This window comes from Zophobas morio, unplaced genomic scaffold (genome assembly GCF_036711695.1).
Source record: "Zophobas morio isolate AGI-343-1 ecotype UQ-CSIRO unplaced genomic scaffold, CSIRO_AGI_Zmor_V1 ptg000058l, whole genome shotgun sequence".
Lineage (NCBI taxonomy): Eukaryota > Metazoa > Arthropoda > Insecta > Coleoptera > Tenebrionidae > Zophobas > Zophobas morio.
In genome coordinates this window covers 3,722,187-3,744,088 of record NW_026972163.1, presented here as the reverse complement: position 1 = coordinate 3,744,088, position 21,902 = coordinate 3,722,187, and the positions used below count along the sequence as shown (strand labels likewise).

Here is a 21,902-nt window from a genome sequence, read left to right as displayed (position 1 = left end):
TCTGGAATTTGTTCTGCATATTTCTTACAAACTGGACACTGGTAAAGCCACAATAAGGGGTTTATCTGCAGAAGAAAAAAACATGATTCAAGAAAGAAAACGTAATATTCAAAAACGACTTTGGCTAGAAGTTGGCATAAAAGTAGAGAAAGTAGTTCAGGGAAGAGGTACATCAAATACAGGAAACGTAGCCAGAATTTTCTTTCGAAATTTTACAAGTGGCAGAAATTACGGGTTTTAATGAAATTCTTTTAAAAAGATTTTATATTATTTTGGCAACTATAGCAAGTGGGCACGCGATAGCCGAAGAAAGGTTCCAAAACTATGCTGAAGATACAGCGAAACTATACGTCAAATTATACGGATGGTACCCCATGACTCCCACAGTCCATAAAATACATACTTGTTCATGGGTCCACTATCAGTGGCGTAACTACCGGTGTTCCACGTGTTCGGCGGAACACGGGCCCGCTGCTTCAAGGGGCCCGGTCCGGTCACACGAACATTTTTTTATTAGATTTTTTTATATTATTGCCCAAATTACATCCTGAAATAAAAAATTCGAAAATGTGCGGTAATCCCAGGATCGATGGTTGATTGCTATTTAGGAATTTTTTGCTGCAAAGGGCTTGACTTTTGGTGGCATCTCAATATCATAGACTCAATAAACTCGGGTTTTAGCGACCGGCACCGGCGGTAGAAAATGCAGCAGCATCTGTTTGTAATAAACCTGTCGCAGTGTCGCAATCCCATTGTAGCAAATCTAACACCCCATGTAGTAAATTACCAATCTTTATCCGACAAAAGTATGACTAATTTATGATGCAAGACAACAAAATACTTAAATTTTGTCCTCAGTTCTACAGTGAAACTTCATGCTGTAATAAAACGTGAAAAAAAATCAGTTTCAGTTGTGTTTTATGAAAATTTTCGTATTTTCAAAACTATTTTAATTTTGTACTTGTGGTGCTTTTTTGGAATAATAAAATATATCTGACGTATGTTACAACTAATTTTTTAAGTAGAAAAAAAACTGGACTGGAAAATTATTACAGAATGACCTACCTGTACTAGTGTCACTGAAATTATCACAGCATGTTTCACTTTTCTTACAATACCTCTTTCGGTGGTTTCAGCGGAAAGATCTTTTTCGAAATTAAAAATGACTAAAAATTTTGTAAGAAACAATGAGCCAATGCAGATTATCTTCATTAAATCTCTCAAATGGAAATCAAATTGCTAGAAGCTTAGATGTGTCAAATTTTGTATCAACTTGTGCCCATTGAAAACCAAGAAGAAAACAATTTTGACATTAAAAAAAAAATGGGCATTTTATCTATACTTCTATACTTACTTATATTATAAAGTTGAAGAGTTTGTTTGGTTGAACGCGCCAATCTCAGAAACTACTGGTTTGCATTCAAAAAATCTTTTTGTGTTGGAAAGTCCGTTTATTGAGGAAGGTTATAGGCTATATAACATCACCCTATGATTAATAGGAGCGGAGCAGCAATGAAAAATATCGGAAAAACGGGAAAATTATTCCTCCTTTGACAGCTTACGTAGCTTACGTAGCTTACGCTGCTTATTAAACGGTTAAAGTTACATAAAAATCATGTATGATGGAATTGTTCCCTTCTAAAAGTTCTAAAAAAAAGTCCGCGACAGCATACGTCAATCTTTTAAGGTCGACTCAGTATAACCTTTTTTATGGTAATGAATTTTTTTCTAAAATAATCTAATATAAAATTCTGGTGTCACAGTGTTTGTAACCAATCTCCTCCGAAACGCCTTGACCGATTTTTATGAAATTTTTTGTGTATATTCGGTAGGTCTAGTAAACTATTTTTTAAACCCCTAAGTGATAGGGGTGACCCACCAAACTTTTCATATTTTTTAGACAACATTTTTTATTTTTATTCTTAAAAGATTTGGTATCAAAAAATACATATAACCCTAAATTTTGACCCTTCTACCACCAACCCCCATTTTTTAATAACGATATGAGTATCTTTGCTTTCATCCACAGATGCGCAATAGGGTTGCAAAATGGCCATTGAATATAATCATTGTCGTACGATAAATTTTTATGTATTTATTTTAATTTAATTTTTTATTTAACTATGTACCAAAATATTCACTAGAAATGCCAAAACAACGTTTGCCGGGTCGGCTAGTTTCTAATATTGTATATATTTTAATTATATGTCTTCAGGTAATTATTGTATTTTATTTTTTTAATTCAATGTTTCAGGTAGAATGATTTTAATAAAACGTTAGTGCTAATTGCAATCTACTCATTCTTTACTCATTATACTCGTATTTTTAAATATTTTTATTTCGCTGTTTATTAGGGGCCCCACAATGTTGTAGAACACAGGCCCGCAGTTTGATTGTTACGCCACTGTCCACTATAATTAAATTTTGTTTACTTCCTGTGGGAATGTTAACAGAAGAGGCTCAAGAGTCTCGCAATAAAGACTATGGATATATTAGAGAGCATCACACCAGAAAAACTGCAAGAGTAGACACAAGTAGAGACCTCATCAACGCGCTGTTAGTATCTTCAGATCCTGTTATTGTTTCTAAAAGAAATATCAAAGACAAAAAGCATTGCCCTCTTCCACCGGAGGCCAAAAATTTGTTAGAAGAAACTAATGATAATCAAAATGACGATGATACGGACGAAGAAGAAGACAGCAATCAAGAAGACATCAGTGAAGAAGACACGGAATGAAAGAAACCTGTTAACATACCTATTAAGAATTTTTTGAAATTTGTCTATTATATATAATACATCTGCAGTTCCATCTAGGTAAAACTTATTTCTTAATTCCATTACGAAAAATAGCTATAAGAATACTAGTGGACCATAATTTCTCATATCGATTAATTTTGGCCGCATAAAATCTTGATCCAGACCACTGTGCGTCTGCGAGCGCATTTGCAGGTAATGATATCCCATTTCGCGTTCCTTATTATTCGTCATAATCAGTCATGGTCACCGTCTGCAAGTGCATGTGTTTACAGGTCGTGCAATTACAAAGCTATCTCTGAATTTTTTCGTAGCGTAACGACGCTCGATTTTCTCCGCGCCGCGAACGCCTCGGTTTTTTTGGTAGAGGTGTACTTTTACACCGGGCTATCTGGATTTTGCGTATCTGCACATTGCATATTTCTAACGTTCCCACGTTTATTAATCTTTCTTTTCTGTGTTATCGCTTTTGACCGCGTTTCATAGCATTGCCTCACCCTGCAAACATATCCCGTGTCATTGGGGGCGCGGGTGGTGTTCTTCTTCTCGGTCTTCGAGTTAGTTAACACGATGGAGCCTAACAACAACGAGGTGCTACAAATGATTCAGTTGTTAGTGTCGGAAAGTTACCGGCACCAGGTCAGGGTGGTTGTTCACCCCGGCCCCGGTAGCTTCCCCGCCGAGTGTACCATTGTGGCTTCCGTTTTTCGGTAAATATCTGGACATGTAGTTCCGTAAGCAGTGCCGGCGTCATGCTCCATAGAGAAGAGCGATTAAACAGCGACGTGTACATCCAGATTCTCGAAAATGTCATGCTGCCATCAGTTCGAAGGGTCTTCCCAAGCGATGAATTTATATTTCAACAGGACAACTGTCCAGTTCATACTGCTCATAGAATAGAAGCGTGGTTCGATAATCATGATATAAAGTGGAAGCCCAAACATCAATCCTATTGAGAACATGTAGGGTCTGTTGGTAAAAAAACTGCGGCGCCAACCTTTAGTTTTTTTCGTAATCCCATAGTGTTAAACAAAACTCGCAGTGCATAGCGTTAGACGACCGAATGTTAGCTAATGACTAACCAACAGTTAAAACCGCGCGTTGTTTGGCAGCGTCGCAAATTTAAGGGTATTTGATGCTAGCCGTTGGTAGTATAGTAAAAACAGTGATAGAAAGGAAAAAATTGAATTGCCATGACACTTAAGGGAGACAACTGTGGGCATTCAAAAACACCAACATTCATTGACTGGAAACACATGAAATGTTTTAACTCTCATCTTAACGTTGGTAACGCATCTCCGCTTCAGCAAACCATTCGCGCGTTGAATACGAACCAGTGAGATTTTTATAAGCCCCCCACTGCAAGCATATGAATGCCATCTATTGGTCAATGTCATTCAACTCTTTGACAACTGTTTACTCATGTAACCTCCCTATTTACAGCGTTATTGTTGTAGTGTTTTTAACGATTTTTTGTTATTTTTGCGTGCCTCTGTGTGGTTTTCGAAACTTCAGACCATTTAGTGATTTCTTGTGAATTTTCTAACAATTCCTGGTTGTTCGCGCCCTTTTGGTGATTTTTTGTGACTTCTAAAAATTGGTGGTTTTGCGTGCCTTTTCGTAGTAGTTTTTTGTGATTTTATTTTTGCTACGATGGCATTGTGAGACATTACGAACAACATTCACAATTATGTGGTATGTATGTAGTTAATAAAATTAATGCAATGTTAAACGTTTGCTTATTCGTCAATTTCAGAAGAAGGAAACAAAATCATATTTAATTGTGTGCAGTAACAAAGTGGCTCAAGAAATCATCCGTCACACCTACAACTTTTTTAAGCTTGGAGATGGAAAATGTTTGGGCTCACCCATAGAAGTATCTTTCACTATATGGCACTATTTAATTTTTTAACAATTTTCATTTTAGATGACTGCAAAATGTTTAGGCATAGGCAAAAACAGTGTGTTTCAATATAAAGAGGGTCCTACCCCAGAAAATGTTTTGCAAGTAAAGAGGAAGAGGGCAAAAATTGCAACATCTGATTCACCAAGCAGTAACAAACATAAAATCGGATTAGCGATGTACGACATGGTTCACAAGAGTAATAGCTGCAGGATTCAGTCGGAACTTTTTACTTAGAATTTTCTTTTAATTTTGCATGCATTTTTATAAATGGATTTTTTTTTGCTTGTGTATTATAGGTATAGATTTGGGGCATATGGGTGTCTTTAAAAAAAATGATAACAAGTATTTTTTTTTGTAGATATTTATGTGACCCTAACGGGTTTACTTTATGAATTGAAGAGAAGGGCTATGTATGGCTACAAAAGAACTAGTTTAGCAAATCTTTTGAAGGGCATGGGATTTCATTACCGGAAGGATGATAATAATCGTGGGGCCTTAATGGAAAAACCATATATGGTTACACAGAGGCGAAAATTTCTTAAAAAATGTGTTGAAAACCTGGACAGCGTCAACACAAAACCAATCGTTGTGCTTAGTGAAACTTGGATTTATGCAAATGGCAGTGCGAGAAGGTCTTGGCAAGATGAAGATGTTAGATCATTACGACGCAGTGTAGGTGAGGGTTGTAAGTAAATCATTTCTTCGATCGGCATTGTTGTAAGAATTGTTATTATTTAGCCAGATACATAATTATTCATGCTGGTAATCTCAATGGATTTATCCCTAATACTGGTCAGGTATTTAAATGTGGCAAAAATTCTGGGGATTATCATGCTGAAATGAATGCAGCTCGATTTGAAGATTGGTTGAAGAATATGGTTTCCCAGTTGGAAGAACCATCAATAATTGTGCTGGACAATGCAAGTTACCATAGTCGCTTGCGAGAGAAACGTCCGACACAAATTGGAAGAAAACTGAGTTGCAGCAGTGGTTGCTAGACAATGACATGGAATTTGATATGTCTGCAACCAAAAATATTTTGTTAAAATTATGTAGGGACAATGTTAATGAGAAAGAATTTGTCGTGGACCATGAAGCTGGCCATGAAGTTTTACGCTTGCCTCCATACCATTGCATTTTTAACGCAATTGAAATGGTGTGGAGTCAGGCTAAAAGGCATTATGATAAAATTATTTTATCATATAAAATAATCCAATACGCGCTTGGAAACAAGCATTGACGACCATAACAAATAATCAATGGAAAAATTATTTTGACCACACAGAAAAAGTAATACGGGGATATTGGGAAAAAGAGAAACTGGTTGCAAACCTGATTAGTTTTATTTAATTGCAAGTTAGAAGTCATGTTTATTGTTGTTGCAACAATAATTGTTTTCATGGTGATTTGGGACCACGACTGTGGGACAATTTTAAATTTACCGCAAAAACAAAATTCAAAATACGCGCCGGAACTACTTCACATTGCGGTGGGCTTAGTTATTTTCTGTCACCCATCTCTCACTGTATATAATATATTAGGTATGCGCACATGGTTCTGTTTACCATGGAGGTTAGAGATATCTCTCACCTCATTGCTGTTTACTTTACTACCTTTACTACCATTTCAATTACAAGATAATAATAGGATTGGGGGATCCGAGTTACAGTTGCTCAGCAGTCACAAAAAGGAAATAAAGGATATGATTTTTGTTTATTTTGTGGAACTGCTGTCTTGAATTTTGCTCGACATGTCACCAGAAATCACCCACATGACGCCGAGGCTCAAAAAATTCTAGCTTTGCCACCCAAGAAGACAGAACGAATAGATCTTCTGGCTGTATTGCGCAAAAGAGGAAACTACCTCAACAGCAATTCTGTTAGAAATCTTGTCAAAAAACCCATTTTGCTACAAAAGAAAATGCATTTACTTCAAGAGGATTTCAAAATGGGAAAAATGCTTTGAACGTTCGAGGTTTCCCAAGACATGTAAACTCTGAAATTCATCTGCGTGCAATGGGTCTATGGGAAGAAAGGAAATTAAGGATTACAGACGACATGTCTGTTTCAACGCTATTGAATTCCAACGTTCTTGAAAGGCATCGTTATTACGTCAAATCAATTGCCGAAGTAATTTAGGTTTTACCGGTAAACGAATTGGCATTGAGAGGAAACTACGATTTGGAGGAATTTGGAATTCGTGGTTTAACCATTTATAAGTTTACCATTGTTATAACACAACAGTTTCGTTAATTTCAATTTTTATACTTCATTTAAGTTGAAGAAAATAAATAAATGCCATTTGTCATTTCTTACTGAATTGAAACTGCAGCAGAAGTTTTGCCGACATAGAAATTTGAAATGCACTTGGATATTTAACATGTTTACATCAAATAAATAACATGTAATTTGTTATTTCTACAGTGTTATTTAACATATGATCAGTAACCAACATTATGACGCATAACATTACGGATAATTAACGTTATTTATCAAAAATAACATCATGGTACAAGAAGATATGGTATGATATTGCGCATTTTGTGTGAGTTATGTGGCTATCATGACCGCTGACTTTAAATTCTGGCTTGTTGCATGTTCGTATTATCACTATCAAAGAACGATCCCAAATTTCGAATACTTGCTATTGGCGTCTGATGTTAACTTATCACCTTGGAAGATAAGTTAACCGATAATTAAACACCCAACTGAACCGAATCTCAACCTCCGTTACAACCTCACATTTCGTATCGAGTCATAAATTACTATAAATGTCCAAGCTCCAAGGTTAAGGGCACGTTGTTTCACCAAATTCCAATAAAATGTGTAAAAATTGGTGTTGGTGGAAATCAGCAGTGGTGAGAATGACCATCAGTGGGAATAAGTTACTCAAAATAAAACATACTATTTTTTCTACTAAAAAAGAAAACGTTATGTTGAAAGTGTCTAGCGACAAAAGAATATCAGATCCCGAAAGTGATTTCAAAATAAAGGTGTTTATTTTATCGTTTGACATAATAATTATTATGTCGAACGATAAAAAAAATCTCTGTCGCAATTGTCCAATTATAATTGGACAGAGATTTTCCAGTTTACATAAAATTGTTAATCATTTTAACGTTGTTACTCCCAATTTTTTTATTACTTCTTCAGACGAAGAAATTCAAGTAGCAGCTGAACAACTATCATTGAAGTATAATAAAGAATGAAAAATTTGTTACAGAAATTGTGCAATTTAAACATACTTTTATAGAAAATTTGTCAAAAATTAGCCAATCTATGGAGATTTTAAAATTATTGTTACTAGATTACGATATTTTAGCTACCTCGTTCCAACAAGTTACCACAGCAATAATTTTCTTTTTAGTGTTATCTGTTACCGTCGCTTCAACAGAAAGATCCCTTTCAAAATTAAAATTAATAAAAAAACTACTTAAGAATGGCCCTAAAACAACTTTAAAAAGAAGACAGACACATTATTATATTACCACAGGCCTAGGAAAAGTGACAGCAAAAAAATTAGGAAGATTTCAACAAGTGTTCAATTTAGAGCATGGCTTCCTGCGTGAAAATGATTTTGCGGATTAACCCCCAAAGATTTACGAGTCTTAGCCTACGATTTGGCGCAAAAAATAACTTACTGCATACTTTTGACAAAAATTTTAAAATGGCAGAGAGAATTTGGCTAGAAAATTTTCTGCAACGTAACCATGATTTGACTTGTAGTGGCCTACCTTGTATTCAAATTTTAAAGAAAAGCGCGCCCAACCGACGACGGCGACGAAGACGCTGTGAAGCAAGGAGGTGGGGAGATCGTGGCGTGGACGGCGTGAAGAGCCGGTGGCGGCAGTTAGTTTTTTAACACCCACCAGACGAAAGGTTGTATTGCAATTTTGTACCGAGCGCTTTCTGTCTGTTTTATTGTTTCAGTGTTTATTCATTGTATTTTCACCCCGCTTTTCACCTGGACTTTTCCCCCTTGCCGTTGGACCCGCCAACCACCGCTGTCGTCTTCCGTGGGGCTGAGAATCGCTTCTTCGCTCGTGGAGGGAGGAACGTTTGGGGCGGTAAGAACGCTGGACGTTTGGTTGAATTGGACAGGAATGTGCTTATTGTAATTTTCTTTCTTTGGACGCGAGCTGGTGCTCTTGAGTGCATGGTTCTTTCGCTGAACATTGTTGCGAGATTATTCTAACGTGAATCTCCGCTTCTCTATGTACCCGGTGCGAACCACCCAGAATGCCGTTTTGGTGTGGAAATCGCCGAGCTACGACCCGGGGTCCACTGTAGAAGATCTGCAGACGTTCGTCGCATCGTAATCGTCGTTTTCTTAGTTTTGTTTAAAGTTTCAGTAAATCGTTGTCGCAGGGCTTTTCAGGCAATTCATTAGTTAGGATGCAATTCAATTTCATTAATTTTATATCTAAGGATTTTGGATCCCGCATGGTGAACTTCTTCTTGAGACGATTCAACGTCATGTGTTCTTTGATGCTGCCGCAATCTGAAGAGGACATTGTTTCCGATTTAATGAGACTCTTTCCAGAGAAAGTCTGGGCGGGATGGGGCACATTCCCGAAGAGAGAGAGAACTTTCCAGAAGGCGCAGGATTTCCTGTCCCACCTAGAGTCCCGAAAGGTCCCGACACAGCCCGACCAAAGCGTACACAAGTATCACAGGTATACGAACGTCATGATATTCGAGACCCCAAAATTTCTGCCCCAATAGTTTCGCATCTGGGAACGTTCAATCCCTTTTCCATTCCCCCACCAAGCGTTTCGGGAAACGCCAACCGGACATGTTAACTGTAACATTACCATAAATATAAATTAACAGAGCACGTATCCTGATGCACTTTTTTCCTAAGGGGCGTAAGTAAATCACTTACGTCCCGTCGTCATTAATAACCATAATCATTTCGTAAAACGAACTTACGTCTATGAAAACCATGTATTAATGGTATGAGTACGATAAGGGGAGTAGGAAATAACTATTTTGTTGATGGTAATTTTGATTAACACATATTAAAGAAATATAGATCTTATGTTTGTTCTGTTGTCAAATAACTTTAATGAATCTTCTAATTTTTGTGTTAAAAATAATTTTTGTTAGGTGTACTATTCTACCTTCCGTTCCCCAAGATGCTGCCGTAAGGAGACAGATATCGGAAAATTTTAGCGAGGAAGAAAAATTGATGCTTTTAACACCATTATTATTGTTCAAAAAATGCACGTGATCGAATGTAAGAAAACAAATGCTGTGAGTTGGACGAATAAAGAGGAAGCATGGAAACGAATTAGAAATTCTTTTAATGCCAAACCTTCAGGAACTACATGTCGGACTATGGAATCATTAAAAAAGTTGGATTATGAGAATCAAAATAAACAGGTCCGAAAAAATGTAGCACTGGAAAAAGCTTCATACAGACGAACTGGTGGAGGTCAAGACGTATTTGTGATGGACCCCAGAATGGATTTAACGCTTTCAGCAGTAGGTAGAAAGAAATCTGTTAACATTACACATTACTCCAATTTCTTTCGTTGGTTTGAACTGGGTCTTGCACCCGTTAACTAACATACATAATAATAATAATAATACCTCTGGTAAAAACAGCAAACACTGCGAATATTTTGACTTATTTCACGAAATTCTGTACAAGAGACCAGAGATCACTGCTCCGGCAACATGCAGTGGCTACAGTACTTTAAGTGTAAATATGCTCTCTGATGCAACAGCGTCATCAAGCTCCACAGTATAAGAACAGCACTTATTGCGAGTCATCATTTAGCAGAAAACGGAAAGAGATAGAAAACCAGCTCAATAAAAAAACGAAGAGAGGATGAAATTAAACAATTCTGTATTGAATAAACACCATAGTACTATAAGGTCTGCTTTTCAAGTGTAACACGTGTTTCCACATCTTCTAAGGTTAAGGTTATGCCAATGATTCGTTTGTTGTCGCAGGTATTTTTGACAACTTCTAGCACAAACTGCTCCAGTGTGTTCTTTTAAACTTTCATCACTCGATGTGTTTGCTTATCACGTGACCATAAAACTACTCGCTCTGATCTTGACCCAAAGCTGCTCTAGATGCAATTAGAGAACGTACTAATTGTGAAAAAGTCGTAGTAACTTGTGAATTATTAATTGTACAGTTAATGTTGTGCAGTTATGGAGCTGGAAAACTGATATGCTGCGGACTGCAGTGGTGTCTAGAGCAAACAATGCATGTTCGAGTTTGTTACTACATAAAAGACGAGATGTATATGAAAAAACGTATAATGAATTTTGTAGTGTTCCAAACCTACAACCAATTACATAGAGCCTGTCTTTGTGGCATATTTTTCAGAGATTGCTCAAAGAAGTTTAATAGCGAGCCTTTGGCAAAAATTATCCGTTGAAATCAACTCTTCGCGTGAAAAAATAATGATGTTGGGAACTTCAACAAACTGATAATTTATATTAAAAGACAAACTTAAGGATATGTCCAAAAAAATCTAAAAATTCAGGAAAGGTATAAGAGCAACAGTTCATTGTTGAAGCTCCCAATAATTTGTTCTTAATGACTACGGTAAGCAAAGGGTCTAAATTTAAATTTGTAATAGCAATCCACTTTATAGGTCGCCCTAATTTTTGTATGAACTTTTGGAATTACAAACCAGTAATGTTGAAGACCTAAAATCAAAATTTCTAACACTATCCCAAGATCAAAAACAAAAACAAAGGAGAAAAGAAGTTTTACGATTGTGGATAATATTCAAAGTACATTCTTAAAATTAATCAGGCAATATATAACATGAGACCACAGGATACAAAACACACGATTCTTTGTACATTATAGAAACAATAAATGCACTACAAACCCTGTGAGCATCAACACATTTCTCAAATACCATGTACAGTTACATAATTTCTAAAACTGGATCAACCACAGGTCTATACAGGACATTGCTTCCGCAGATCGTCTGCTTCAATGTTGTCAGATTTTGCAGCAATAAAGAGACGTAACTCAACAGGGTTGTGGAGGCATCCATTGTATAATGTTAAAGTCATTGTTTTTGTGTTATTTCAATGCGTACATATGGTTGCCTATATTAAAACATCATTAAAACGTCAAAAATCACAAAAAGAGTTACGTAATTATTATTATTATTATTATTGGTTATGTTGGTCAACAGGTGTGAACCCAATTACAGACCAACAATAAAATTGCAAACATAATCAACAGCTAATTAATTACTGCTTTACTCAGATAAGAATAGTTAAGCAATTCAAACGCAGGTATAATATTAAATTTATCTATTGTATGCTGAAAAACAAAGGAACAGGTAGAAAGAGAAATGAGAGAGCAGGAAAGAGGAGAAATATTATCATTTTTATCTAAATATATCAAAGGAATTCTGAAGTAGGTTATATTGATTACACATCTCATAAATAGGAGAGTATTTTTCTATATTAAGACGAGGTGTTCGCAGATAAAAACAGGGGTGAGAACGAGCAGACGATCTAGGAACGAAGAACGATAATTTACTGAGAAGATCAGAACAGTCAATATCAAAATTTATTAACTTTTTAAGAAAGATTAACAAAGCCTTTATTCGTCTTGTATTCAGATCCTCCAACTCAAATCTTGAAAGAAGTGCCGAATGAGGTGATCCTCTGGCTGGGTAAACACCATCCTCCCTATATGCCAAGAAAACGACGCTGAACTTTTTCCACTGCCTGGATATGATATTGTGTAAACGGTGACCATACTACACTAGCATATTCCAGCTTCGATCGAACATAAGCAAAATATAAAACTCGTATGCAACCAATGTCCTTAAAATTCCTGCTGCATCTAATAATAAAGCCTAGTGACTTAAGGGCTTTTGAACACATGTTGCTAATATGATTCTCAAATGTCAATTTGGAATTAAAGAAGACTCCTAAATCATAATGTGTCTCCACTCTGGTTATAAGCGAATTGCTTAAGCTATAATTAAACATTATTTGCATGCTTTTATTAGTGATGGACAAGATTTTGCATTTACTGTAATTTACAGGAAGGAAATGGGAAGAACTATAGCTTAGAAAAATATCAAGATCATTCTGCAAAATAATACAATCTTCAACTAATGTAATTTGTCTGTAAATTTTTAAGTCATCAGCATAAATTAAGACATTTGACTTAATGTTCTTAACGATATCATTGATGTATATGACAAACAACAGAAAAACGTAATGAAAAAGAGTGTATTAATGGCGTCCATTATTGCATTTAAAGCATCCTTTTTTATACATAATCATTAATATAGATATTAATAAGCGAAAAAAATTTTTTGCTTGTATTGTGAAGTCAATTTTGCAAGACGTATTATAAGAAATCATGCAGAGAAGTAGAGGTAGAAGATATAACGGGTGTTCAATTGAAAAATCAGTCAAAGTAGACGTTGGAATATCATTTGACACAAACGGCATGCTTATTCTTATAACATATAGCATATAACAGGTTATATTTCTGCCAAATGGATGTCATGAGAACAGACATGCCGTTTATGAAAAATGAAAGTCCAAGGCCTTGTCTAAGTGATTGTTCAACTGAACACCCGTTACTTTCAAAATAAGTTAGAAATAAAGAAAGAAAAGAATTAATAGCAGTTTTAAGAAAAATGGTAACTTCCTGGTCAACTCAAATACATGCAAAAAAACAAATATTCCTACTAGTGCTAAGTACTTGTCATGTACATTTTGCTTAGGATATTATGTCTCCAAGCAACTTTAACGTCATCGGAAAATTTAACCAAAATCACTACTCGTTATTAGGTTATTACGCTACAAGAAACCTTTACAAATCGCCCATATTTCCTCTGAACATAGATACATCTTTAATAAAGCAATGCTTTGAAGGGTAAGGATATGTATCGCAATATTGACGCTTCGGAAGTCGAAGCTACTTTGAAAACAATGATTCGACTCTTATTATTAGAATCCAATTGGAAATTTGATATTTATAGTCAAGCTGCGGATGATTTAAATGTTAAAAAATAAAATAAAATTACTGGTACCACTTGCACACGATTTAAAACTGTTAAAGGAGCAGTTGATTAAAGTAGCGAATTCCGCAAAATAAACACTAGAAAGAAATAGTAATGACGGAGTAACGTGTTTAGACCTATTGGAAACAGTATTTTGTAGAGTCCTTTTACTCAACAGAAGAAGGCCGGGTGAATTGCAGAGATTGCCATTACATCTTTATGGAAACAATTTCAAGCATGATCAGAATTATGAAGAATTCAGCGAGGCCATAAACACATTCAGATTTGATTAAATAATTTAAAAGGATTGTTATTTAGTTCTACAACACCAACAGCCCTAACAAACAATAAAATAAAATTTGGTAAACAACAAACACTTGTGCCTTGGACGCCTGAACAGAAGGCAATGGTTACTTTCTACTTTAACGCACATACAAGAAAAAATCCAGTGATAATGCATTTGCTTTAATAATTGATGAGTCCACTGATGTTTCAGTCAGAAAATATATGTGCTTTTCCACAGTTTCAATTAGTTCGCTGCATTTGCCATTCGTTAAACAATGCAAGTGATAAGGCAGCTGAAGAATTACCTGAAAACATTGTGTTCATGAGGCGAGAAATTTCTAATTTTTGTAGTCATAGTCCATTACGTCGATGCAAGTAACAAAATATTTTTAAATTGATAATTGCATACCACAACAGCATTAGACGGCTCCACTTAACCTCTGAGTGCAGCCATCTACTGCTGTTTTTAATACATAAATTGCCAGAAACTTCATAAGTGGTGGTGAAACAGTCTTGCCAAAATTACATGGATAGTGCTTTTGTAATGGAAAAAGATTTGGCTAGGTACAATTAATTTGTCTCATCCATCCTACTTTAAAGATTTTATTATTATTATTATTATTATAAGTTAACAAAAAATTGGGCAAGAAAAATTAATTTCTATGAGCCCAACGTTATAATAGTCTATTATCGGGTGATATGTATAAAATAGGTAGACAGATTTTTGTTCAACATTGAAAAAGAATTGTGTCGATTTCTTTCTTAAAAGATGACAGAGTCTGTGCAGTGACAGCAGAAGAAGGTAAACCGTTCCATGCGTCGAAAGATCGATTTGCAAAAAAGTTTTGGCGGCATTTTATCTTAACACTTTGCTTAGCTAGTTTAAACGCATGACCTCGATACTCACAAAATACCACCAGCAAAAAATTATAAAATCGGAATCAAAATGTTGCTGCTATTTGTCTCTACATAATTTAAAATCATCCAACTCTAGAATTTATTGAGCATAAATCTTTACAATCCGAGCATTCATACATGGAATGTGACTCAATGCATTTGGTAGCAAAAAAAAGATCTACTTATTTATCTTATGAACGACTGGAAAGAAATTTTTAAAGCGGCTAGGACCAAAAATAAATCGAAAAAGTCTCTATACGAAGTTTTAAAATTAAAATACAATGATTTTTATGATCTTCATTATTTATCAATCAATTTAATTAAAAAAAAAAACACCAATACGGAAATGTAGTCAACTGATTGAAGATCAAATGTTTAATCAAAGTACGAAAAATCTTCTCCAGACTTTATTGTCTAATGTGTGAGCCACAAAATAAAAGAAAGGAAAAAGCGTTTACAGCTGGATTTAAGTTACAAGTAAGTAAATATCTAAACAGATGATTAGGTTTTTCACATCTACTTGTCAAATGTGGCAATTAATTCGAAGTAAAATACCTAATGTAATTACCTACCTAACTAGCTCTCGATGCGACCGAGTCGAGTGAGCGCCGTGCGCATTCTGCAGAATCACATAATGATGCGCAAAACTTTATTAATACAGAGTTTATAATAAAAATGGCATATCTCTGTGACATATTTAACAAATTAAATGATCTTAATAAGTCTTTGCAGAGAAACAATACTCACATCCTACAACTGGCAGGTAAACTACTAGGTTTCAGAAGAAGTTGCTCTTATGGAAGAGAAAATTAGAAGATCAAGTAATTGACTGTTTCCCTGCTTTACAAGGTATTCTACAACAAAAATCGTCAGAAATCCTCGATCCGTCTTTAAAAATAATATAAACACAGCAATTGCTATCATTAAGCGAACGCTTTGAAAAATATTTTCCCGATAATCTAGAGCAATATGACTGGGTTAGAAACCCTTTCAGTCGCGCACATCATCCACACTTTCAACAGAGGAAGAAGAACAAGTAATAGAATTGTCCTGTGATTCCAGTCTAAAGCTTCAATACGACAAGGACAAACTGTTTGAATTTTGGAGCTCAGTTTCTCATGAATATCGTGTCATTAGTACTGCAGCATTAAAGGTTTTATTACCATTTGCGACTTCGAACTTGTGCGAAACAGGCTTTTCTGCACTTGCAGTAATAAAGGACAAGTACAGGTTAAAAATAGACGTGGAAAAAGAAATGAGAGTGGCAATTTCCAAACTGGAACCCCGGCTTCAGAAGCTAACGGATGACAACAAAAAATCTGGACAAAAATAAAATGTTTTCAAGTTGTACTAATTTGTGTAATGACGCCGCTTCATTACATGACCAAGTAGTCTATGATTGAAATAATGATGCTACGTTGTTTTTGTTTGACAATTGTCAATTTAGTTGTCCCAAAATGTCATCAAAAGAAAAGCTTCTCCGAGAGCGTATTGTACATTTTTATGAACGCCCTAAAATCATTGGCAAAATGTTTACTGCAGAACATTTTTTGCAAGAGGGCATATCAAGAAGTACAATTTATGACATTTTAAAACGTGGTATTATTGAAAGAAAGCAAGGATCCGGACGAAAGCCCACAATAATGACTCAGAAAAATTTGAAAAAACGGAAAACTCGGTTTAATAACAAGGATGGCGTTAGTCAGCGAGATGCTGCTAGAATATTTGGTTGTTCTCAGCAATATATCAGTAAGTCACTCAAAAAGGTCTAAGTTAAAGCCAGGAAAAAGCAAAAAGTCGCCAGCCTACACGGAGAGTCAAATTGCCAAACTCAAAAAAGACTGTCGTTATCTTATAAGAAATTTTGAAGACAAAAATTTCATTTTGGATGATGAAAGTTATTTTACGTGGCAAGCTTAGTAAATTAGCCTTTACGGGCGAGCCGGAATGTTTGCAGGGCGAGCGACGTAGGAGCGAGCTCTGTAATCCGGTGAGCCCCAGTAAAGGCTAGTTGCAAGCGAGCCGCGTACAACGTTTTACTTCCTCTTGCTGAAAATCCTGAAAATGAACAACTTTGGCATCTCTAGAAATTTTACTTGAAATTACAGTCATAGAAATTATAGTCATTTTTCGTAGTTTGCTCCGGTAACTATGGAAAATTGAATTGTTTGAAAATAACGGGACTGTCAATTTGTAAATTCGATTAATAATTTAAATGGTTTAATTTTGTTTCTGAGCTCTGTTAATAGTGGAATTCGATGAAGATGAAGAGTTTGAAGGTGATTTTAACGTTAGTATTAGCACAGTATTAGTGAGATTAAGAAAAAGGCCAACGCAGCGAATGTGTGTTTGATTCCGGTGCTGTCATGACAACGTTTTACAGGCATGGTGCCTGTAAAGTTGCCACGGTAACGCTTTACAGGCAGGGTGCGTGTAAAGGCTAATTTACCGAGTTAGTTCAGACGACTGTAAATGAACTTTAAGAGGAAGTAAATAACTATTACGTTAAGCAAGCCCCAAATGCCTGGCAACAGTTTTTATTACACAGACGACTCTTCTGTTACACCACCTGAAGTTAAGTTCAAAATGCGAAGCAAATTCGAGAAAAAAGTAATGATATATATTGTTGTTTCGAACAGGGGAGTTTCTGAGCCATTTTTCAAGGAAAGTGGTCTAGTCGTCAACCAAGAAGTTTACAAAAACCAGTGTTCAGCTAAAATTTTAGTTCCATTTATTAACAAATATCATTTAGATGATAATTACATCTTTTGGCGGGACAAAGCGTCTCACACTATGCAAAAAGTGTTACTGAGTTTCTCGAAAGCAAAAATATTCCATTTGTTCCGAAGAATGTTAACCCCACCAATCTTCCCCAGTGTAGACCCATTGAAGATTTTTTTGGGGAGCTGAGTTCTTTAGTCTATAAGGGTGATTGGAAAGCTAAAAACATTTCACAACTCAAGCGTAGAATTAGGAAATACTTGAAAGAAATGGATACAACTGGTGTTCAGACGGCTTGCGCGCACATTAAACAGAAGTTAGGCAGAGTAACGGATAATGGACCTTTTGTTAAAAACCATTGATTTTGTTATATTTTTCGCGTTGTCATAAATTAAGTGCCAACCTTATAAAACTGTTTTGAATAAATTATTTACTCTAAATTAAAATTTATCGACAATCCGGATTTTTAGTTGTCACCCGTTATGCTCAGAAAAGTAAGCACATCCTTCTCATTAGCCACCCAGTTAGATATACATATATATAAATATCACTTTTTATTTTTATGCTTATGTTTTGGTTTTGTTCTTATTTTTTAATAAAAATTTTAAATGTCCAAATAGTGTTTTTCTGATAACCTGTTACTAGGCCAGTACTGAAATTGATAAGTATTTTTGGGGGCTGGGTTGAGAAGCGTCGTAAAAAAATGGCAAAGTCCCAAGGGCGTCACAGTGCAAATCGGCCTGGGAATCCCTGTTCTAACCTATAACATTTCAAAGATGTGTCAACCAGAGACTTTAAATATGTACTTTATTTTCTGCATGGATATAATTATTTGCGAAGGTTCTTTACCTTGCCAAACCCCAGAACAATTCGAAGATGGGCATCTGGCATAAACGCCAAGGCAGGTTTCACAAATGAGACAGTGTCACAAATTGCGGAAGAAGTCAAACGTTTTAATCATAGAATCAATGGGACGTTAATATTTGATGAAGTTCGAATCAAAGAACAACTTGACTTCAATGGCAAAGAAGGTAAGACCTCTACATAGCAAAATTACATGACTTATATTATATTTTTTTAGTGATTGCTTTTTGAGATTTTGGCGAAGAGTTGATGTCAACAGAAGGTGACAATCGGTTGGCAAGAGATGCTTTGATTTTTTATTGTAAGGGACTGAATTCTTCAAAGAAATATCCAGTTGGTTATTGTTTAATTGATGGAATAAATGCAGAAGTAATAACTCTTTTCCTAATAGAGTATTTACAAAAACTCGAACAAACGGGAATAATTATAGCTGCCATTACTTGTGATGGTTGTTCGGCAAATCTGGGTGCATTTTCCAATTTTGGAATTCAAACAGATAAAACCGATATGTGCAGTTTTTCTTTTCATTATGAAGGAGAAAACAAATCAAACAAGTCGAATGGCAAAATAAGAGGCATTTTAGCTCCTGGACATATGCTGAAATTATTTAGAAATTTGCTGGCTCAAGTAGGAATAATTTATGATGGCGATGAGCTCCCAATTCAGTGGGAATATATAAGGCAGTTGAAGGAAGTTCAAAAACTACAAGGAATTCATTGCGCCAATAAATTAAGGGATCGCCATATAAATTTCGAAAATTTGAAAATGAAGGTTTGTGTGGCAACGCAGACATTTAACAATTCTGTTGCAAATGCCTTGTTATTTTTTCGAGACATCCTAAAGGACAACAGATTTTAAAATGTTGGAGCAACAGTAAAATTTATAAAGATTATAGATGAAACATTTGATTTGTTAAATTAATGATGCTAATTTAATAAGAAGCAAATTACATGAAGCCATTGCATATTTTAAAACTCTCCGGCTTCCAGATGGAAAATTAATTTCGCAGAGTCGACGCAAAGTTCCAGTTGTTGGTTTCATTTTGGATTGTTACAGTGTGCTGTCAATGGCTGAAGAACTGGTTTGAGTCGAAGACGCTCCATTGAAATACTTGTTGTGCAGAAACTTGAGCCAAGATCACATTGAGAATTTTTTTAGTTGTATTAGAAAACGCTCTGGTAAGTTTTAAACAGTTTAATAAACATGTGTGTGTTTATATTAATCTTTTGTATTCAATTATATAAAGCAACAAGGAAGGACAACAACGTGAAAATGGAATTTCATGGTAATTTTTTAATTTCGGTAATAAATATATATAGCATTAAATGCATGGGTGATATTTGGTTACGTGAAAGTACAATTTCATTATAATTTTTTAATGTAGGTAATAAATATACATAGCATTAAATGCATGGGTGATATTTCGTTGCTGGTTGTCAACTATCTATTTTCTTATGGTTTTTATGTGTTGTTTAAGCTAAAATGTGTGTTAAAAGTGTGCAAAGGAATTGGACACGTGAAGTTCATTGTTTTTTAACTACTTTGTGCTTTCGCTTGATTTTATATCTTATTCTTTATTCATTAAATTTACAGTACATTATGTTTTAGGTAACAACCATAATCCAACACCTTTGGAATTCAGAAGTGCATACAGAAAATGCATACTGGCCAAAGTAAGCCCAAATGTTCTAGGGAATTGAGCCAAATGAGTTGGACGACGTTTCAGCAAGAAGTTTTAATTCAAACGGAAAACGTTGGATTTACATCTGAGAATTCATCACTTAATGAGTACTCTACACATGTTGTAGATTATATAGCAAGGTTTTGTGCTAAACAAATTCAAGTCAATTTAGATTGCACAGAGTGTATAGATTTGCTTATTGATAATGATATGCCACGTAAAGCGGGGTTAATATTAATTAAAGATGTAAATAATGCTTTAGCTGTACTGTCTGAGTTTTTAAAAACTATTTGTAGACATGCAGAAAACGTAATTAAAGAAACCTTCGAATTGGTCAATGCAAAAAAAAAAAAATTAACAAAATTATTCACATTAACTTTGAGAAATATAGGCTTACATTTCTTTCATAAATTTGACCATTTTTTTGACGCGACGGAAATAGATAAAAACATGAGTGAGTCACATTTTAATAAATTAATGACATTAATTTTAAGCAGATATTTAAATTTGCGAATGAGGCATTTATGTGCATTAAAAACAGAAGTGATTAGAGGAGAAAATGTTCGACAAAAATATAATAAATTAATTTTGTTCAAAAGCCAATAATAAATATAATAAATATATGTTTTTACTTTATATTGTGTATTACTATATATAATTTATTTTTATTTTAAAAACTCACCACCTGTTGAATCAAGTTGGTATAACAAAAAAAAACCTATGTAGTGTTATTCCATACTTCATTGGCACGCCTGTTTTTTGAAAGTTTCTATAAGAGCCCGTCATTCAAAAATTTCTTAATTTTTGAAAGACCAAAAAATGCATCGCAAAACGCGAAATCTTTTAAGTGCTAAATTGAAAATGGTACTCATTAATTGCTACCACTTAATTTTGACATTGGAGCCAGCCATAACTGGAAGAAAAATGCATGAACACTTAAAGACAGTCTTTTCGGTACTAAAATATGCTCAGTACGTAATATTTATCAATATTTTAAACTAGGTTTCTGAGTCCACAGTAAGAACTATTTTGAAGTGCCATACAACGGGCAAACCAATTGTCTCATCTAAAAGTTCAGGGGGGAGAAAAAAAATTGCAGCATTCGAGGATCACTTTTTTAGGGAAGAGTTGGGACGGCAAATTCAAAAATACAAAGAAACAGGGCAATATTTTAATTTGGATACGCTTCTTTCATTTGCACAAAAGAATTTAGAATACACAGGATCGCGAAGTACCCTATATAAAATAATTAAAGCAATGGGTTTCAAATATAAGTATGAAAATCATCGAAAAATTTTAATAGAAAGACCTGATATAGTTGCTAAAAGAATCAAATTTCTAAAATGTTACCTGAAATATAAAGCAGATTATCCAGATGTTAAATTCATTTTCCTCGATGAAACTTGGATTTACAAGCATGGTTCCCAGTTAAAAACATGGGTACATGACAATATGCACACAAAAAACTATAAAGCCACAAAATTTGAAGGACAGCGTTTTACGGTTTTGCATGCTGGATCCTCAGAGGGTTTTATAAATGGGTGTAGCTTCCTCTTACACTCTACGAATAATGATAGAGATTATTATAAAACCATGGATTCCAGTATGTTCAAAGAATGGGTTTTAAACCAATTTATACCTAATGTAGTTTGTTCACCAAATTTTTCAAAAAGTCCTAAAATAGTCGTGATTATGGATAATGCCAGCTATCACTCCGTAAAATTAGATAAACCACCAACTAAGTCTTCAAACAAAACTGTCATGCAGGAATATTTAACAA

The 21,902-nt window shown here is 34.9% G+C and overlaps 1 protein-coding gene across 1 annotated transcript; it reads left to right on the top strand.

Moving 5' to 3' along the window:
- Window positions 1-15,531: 15,531 nt before the first annotated feature.
- Window positions 15,532-16,189, top strand: LOC135143213 (zinc finger BED domain-containing protein 5-like). The gene is made up of 2 exons (XM_064075091.1): window positions 15,532-15,619; window positions 15,879-16,189. The coding sequence occupies exons 1-2, from the start codon at window positions 15,532-15,534 to the stop codon at window positions 16,187-16,189; spliced, it is 399 nt and encodes a 132-aa protein (XP_063931161.1).
- Window positions 16,190-21,902: the final 5,713 nt, after the last annotated feature.

Coding starts and splice junctions, on each gene's coding strand:
- LOC135143213 (XM_064075091.1), top strand. CDS start 15,532: ATGGCATATCTCTGTGACATATTTAACAAATTAAATGATCTTAATAAG. Junction 15,620..15,878: donor TCACATCCTACAACTGGCAG/GTAAACTACTAG, acceptor CACTTTCAACAG/AGGAAGAAGAACAAGTAATA.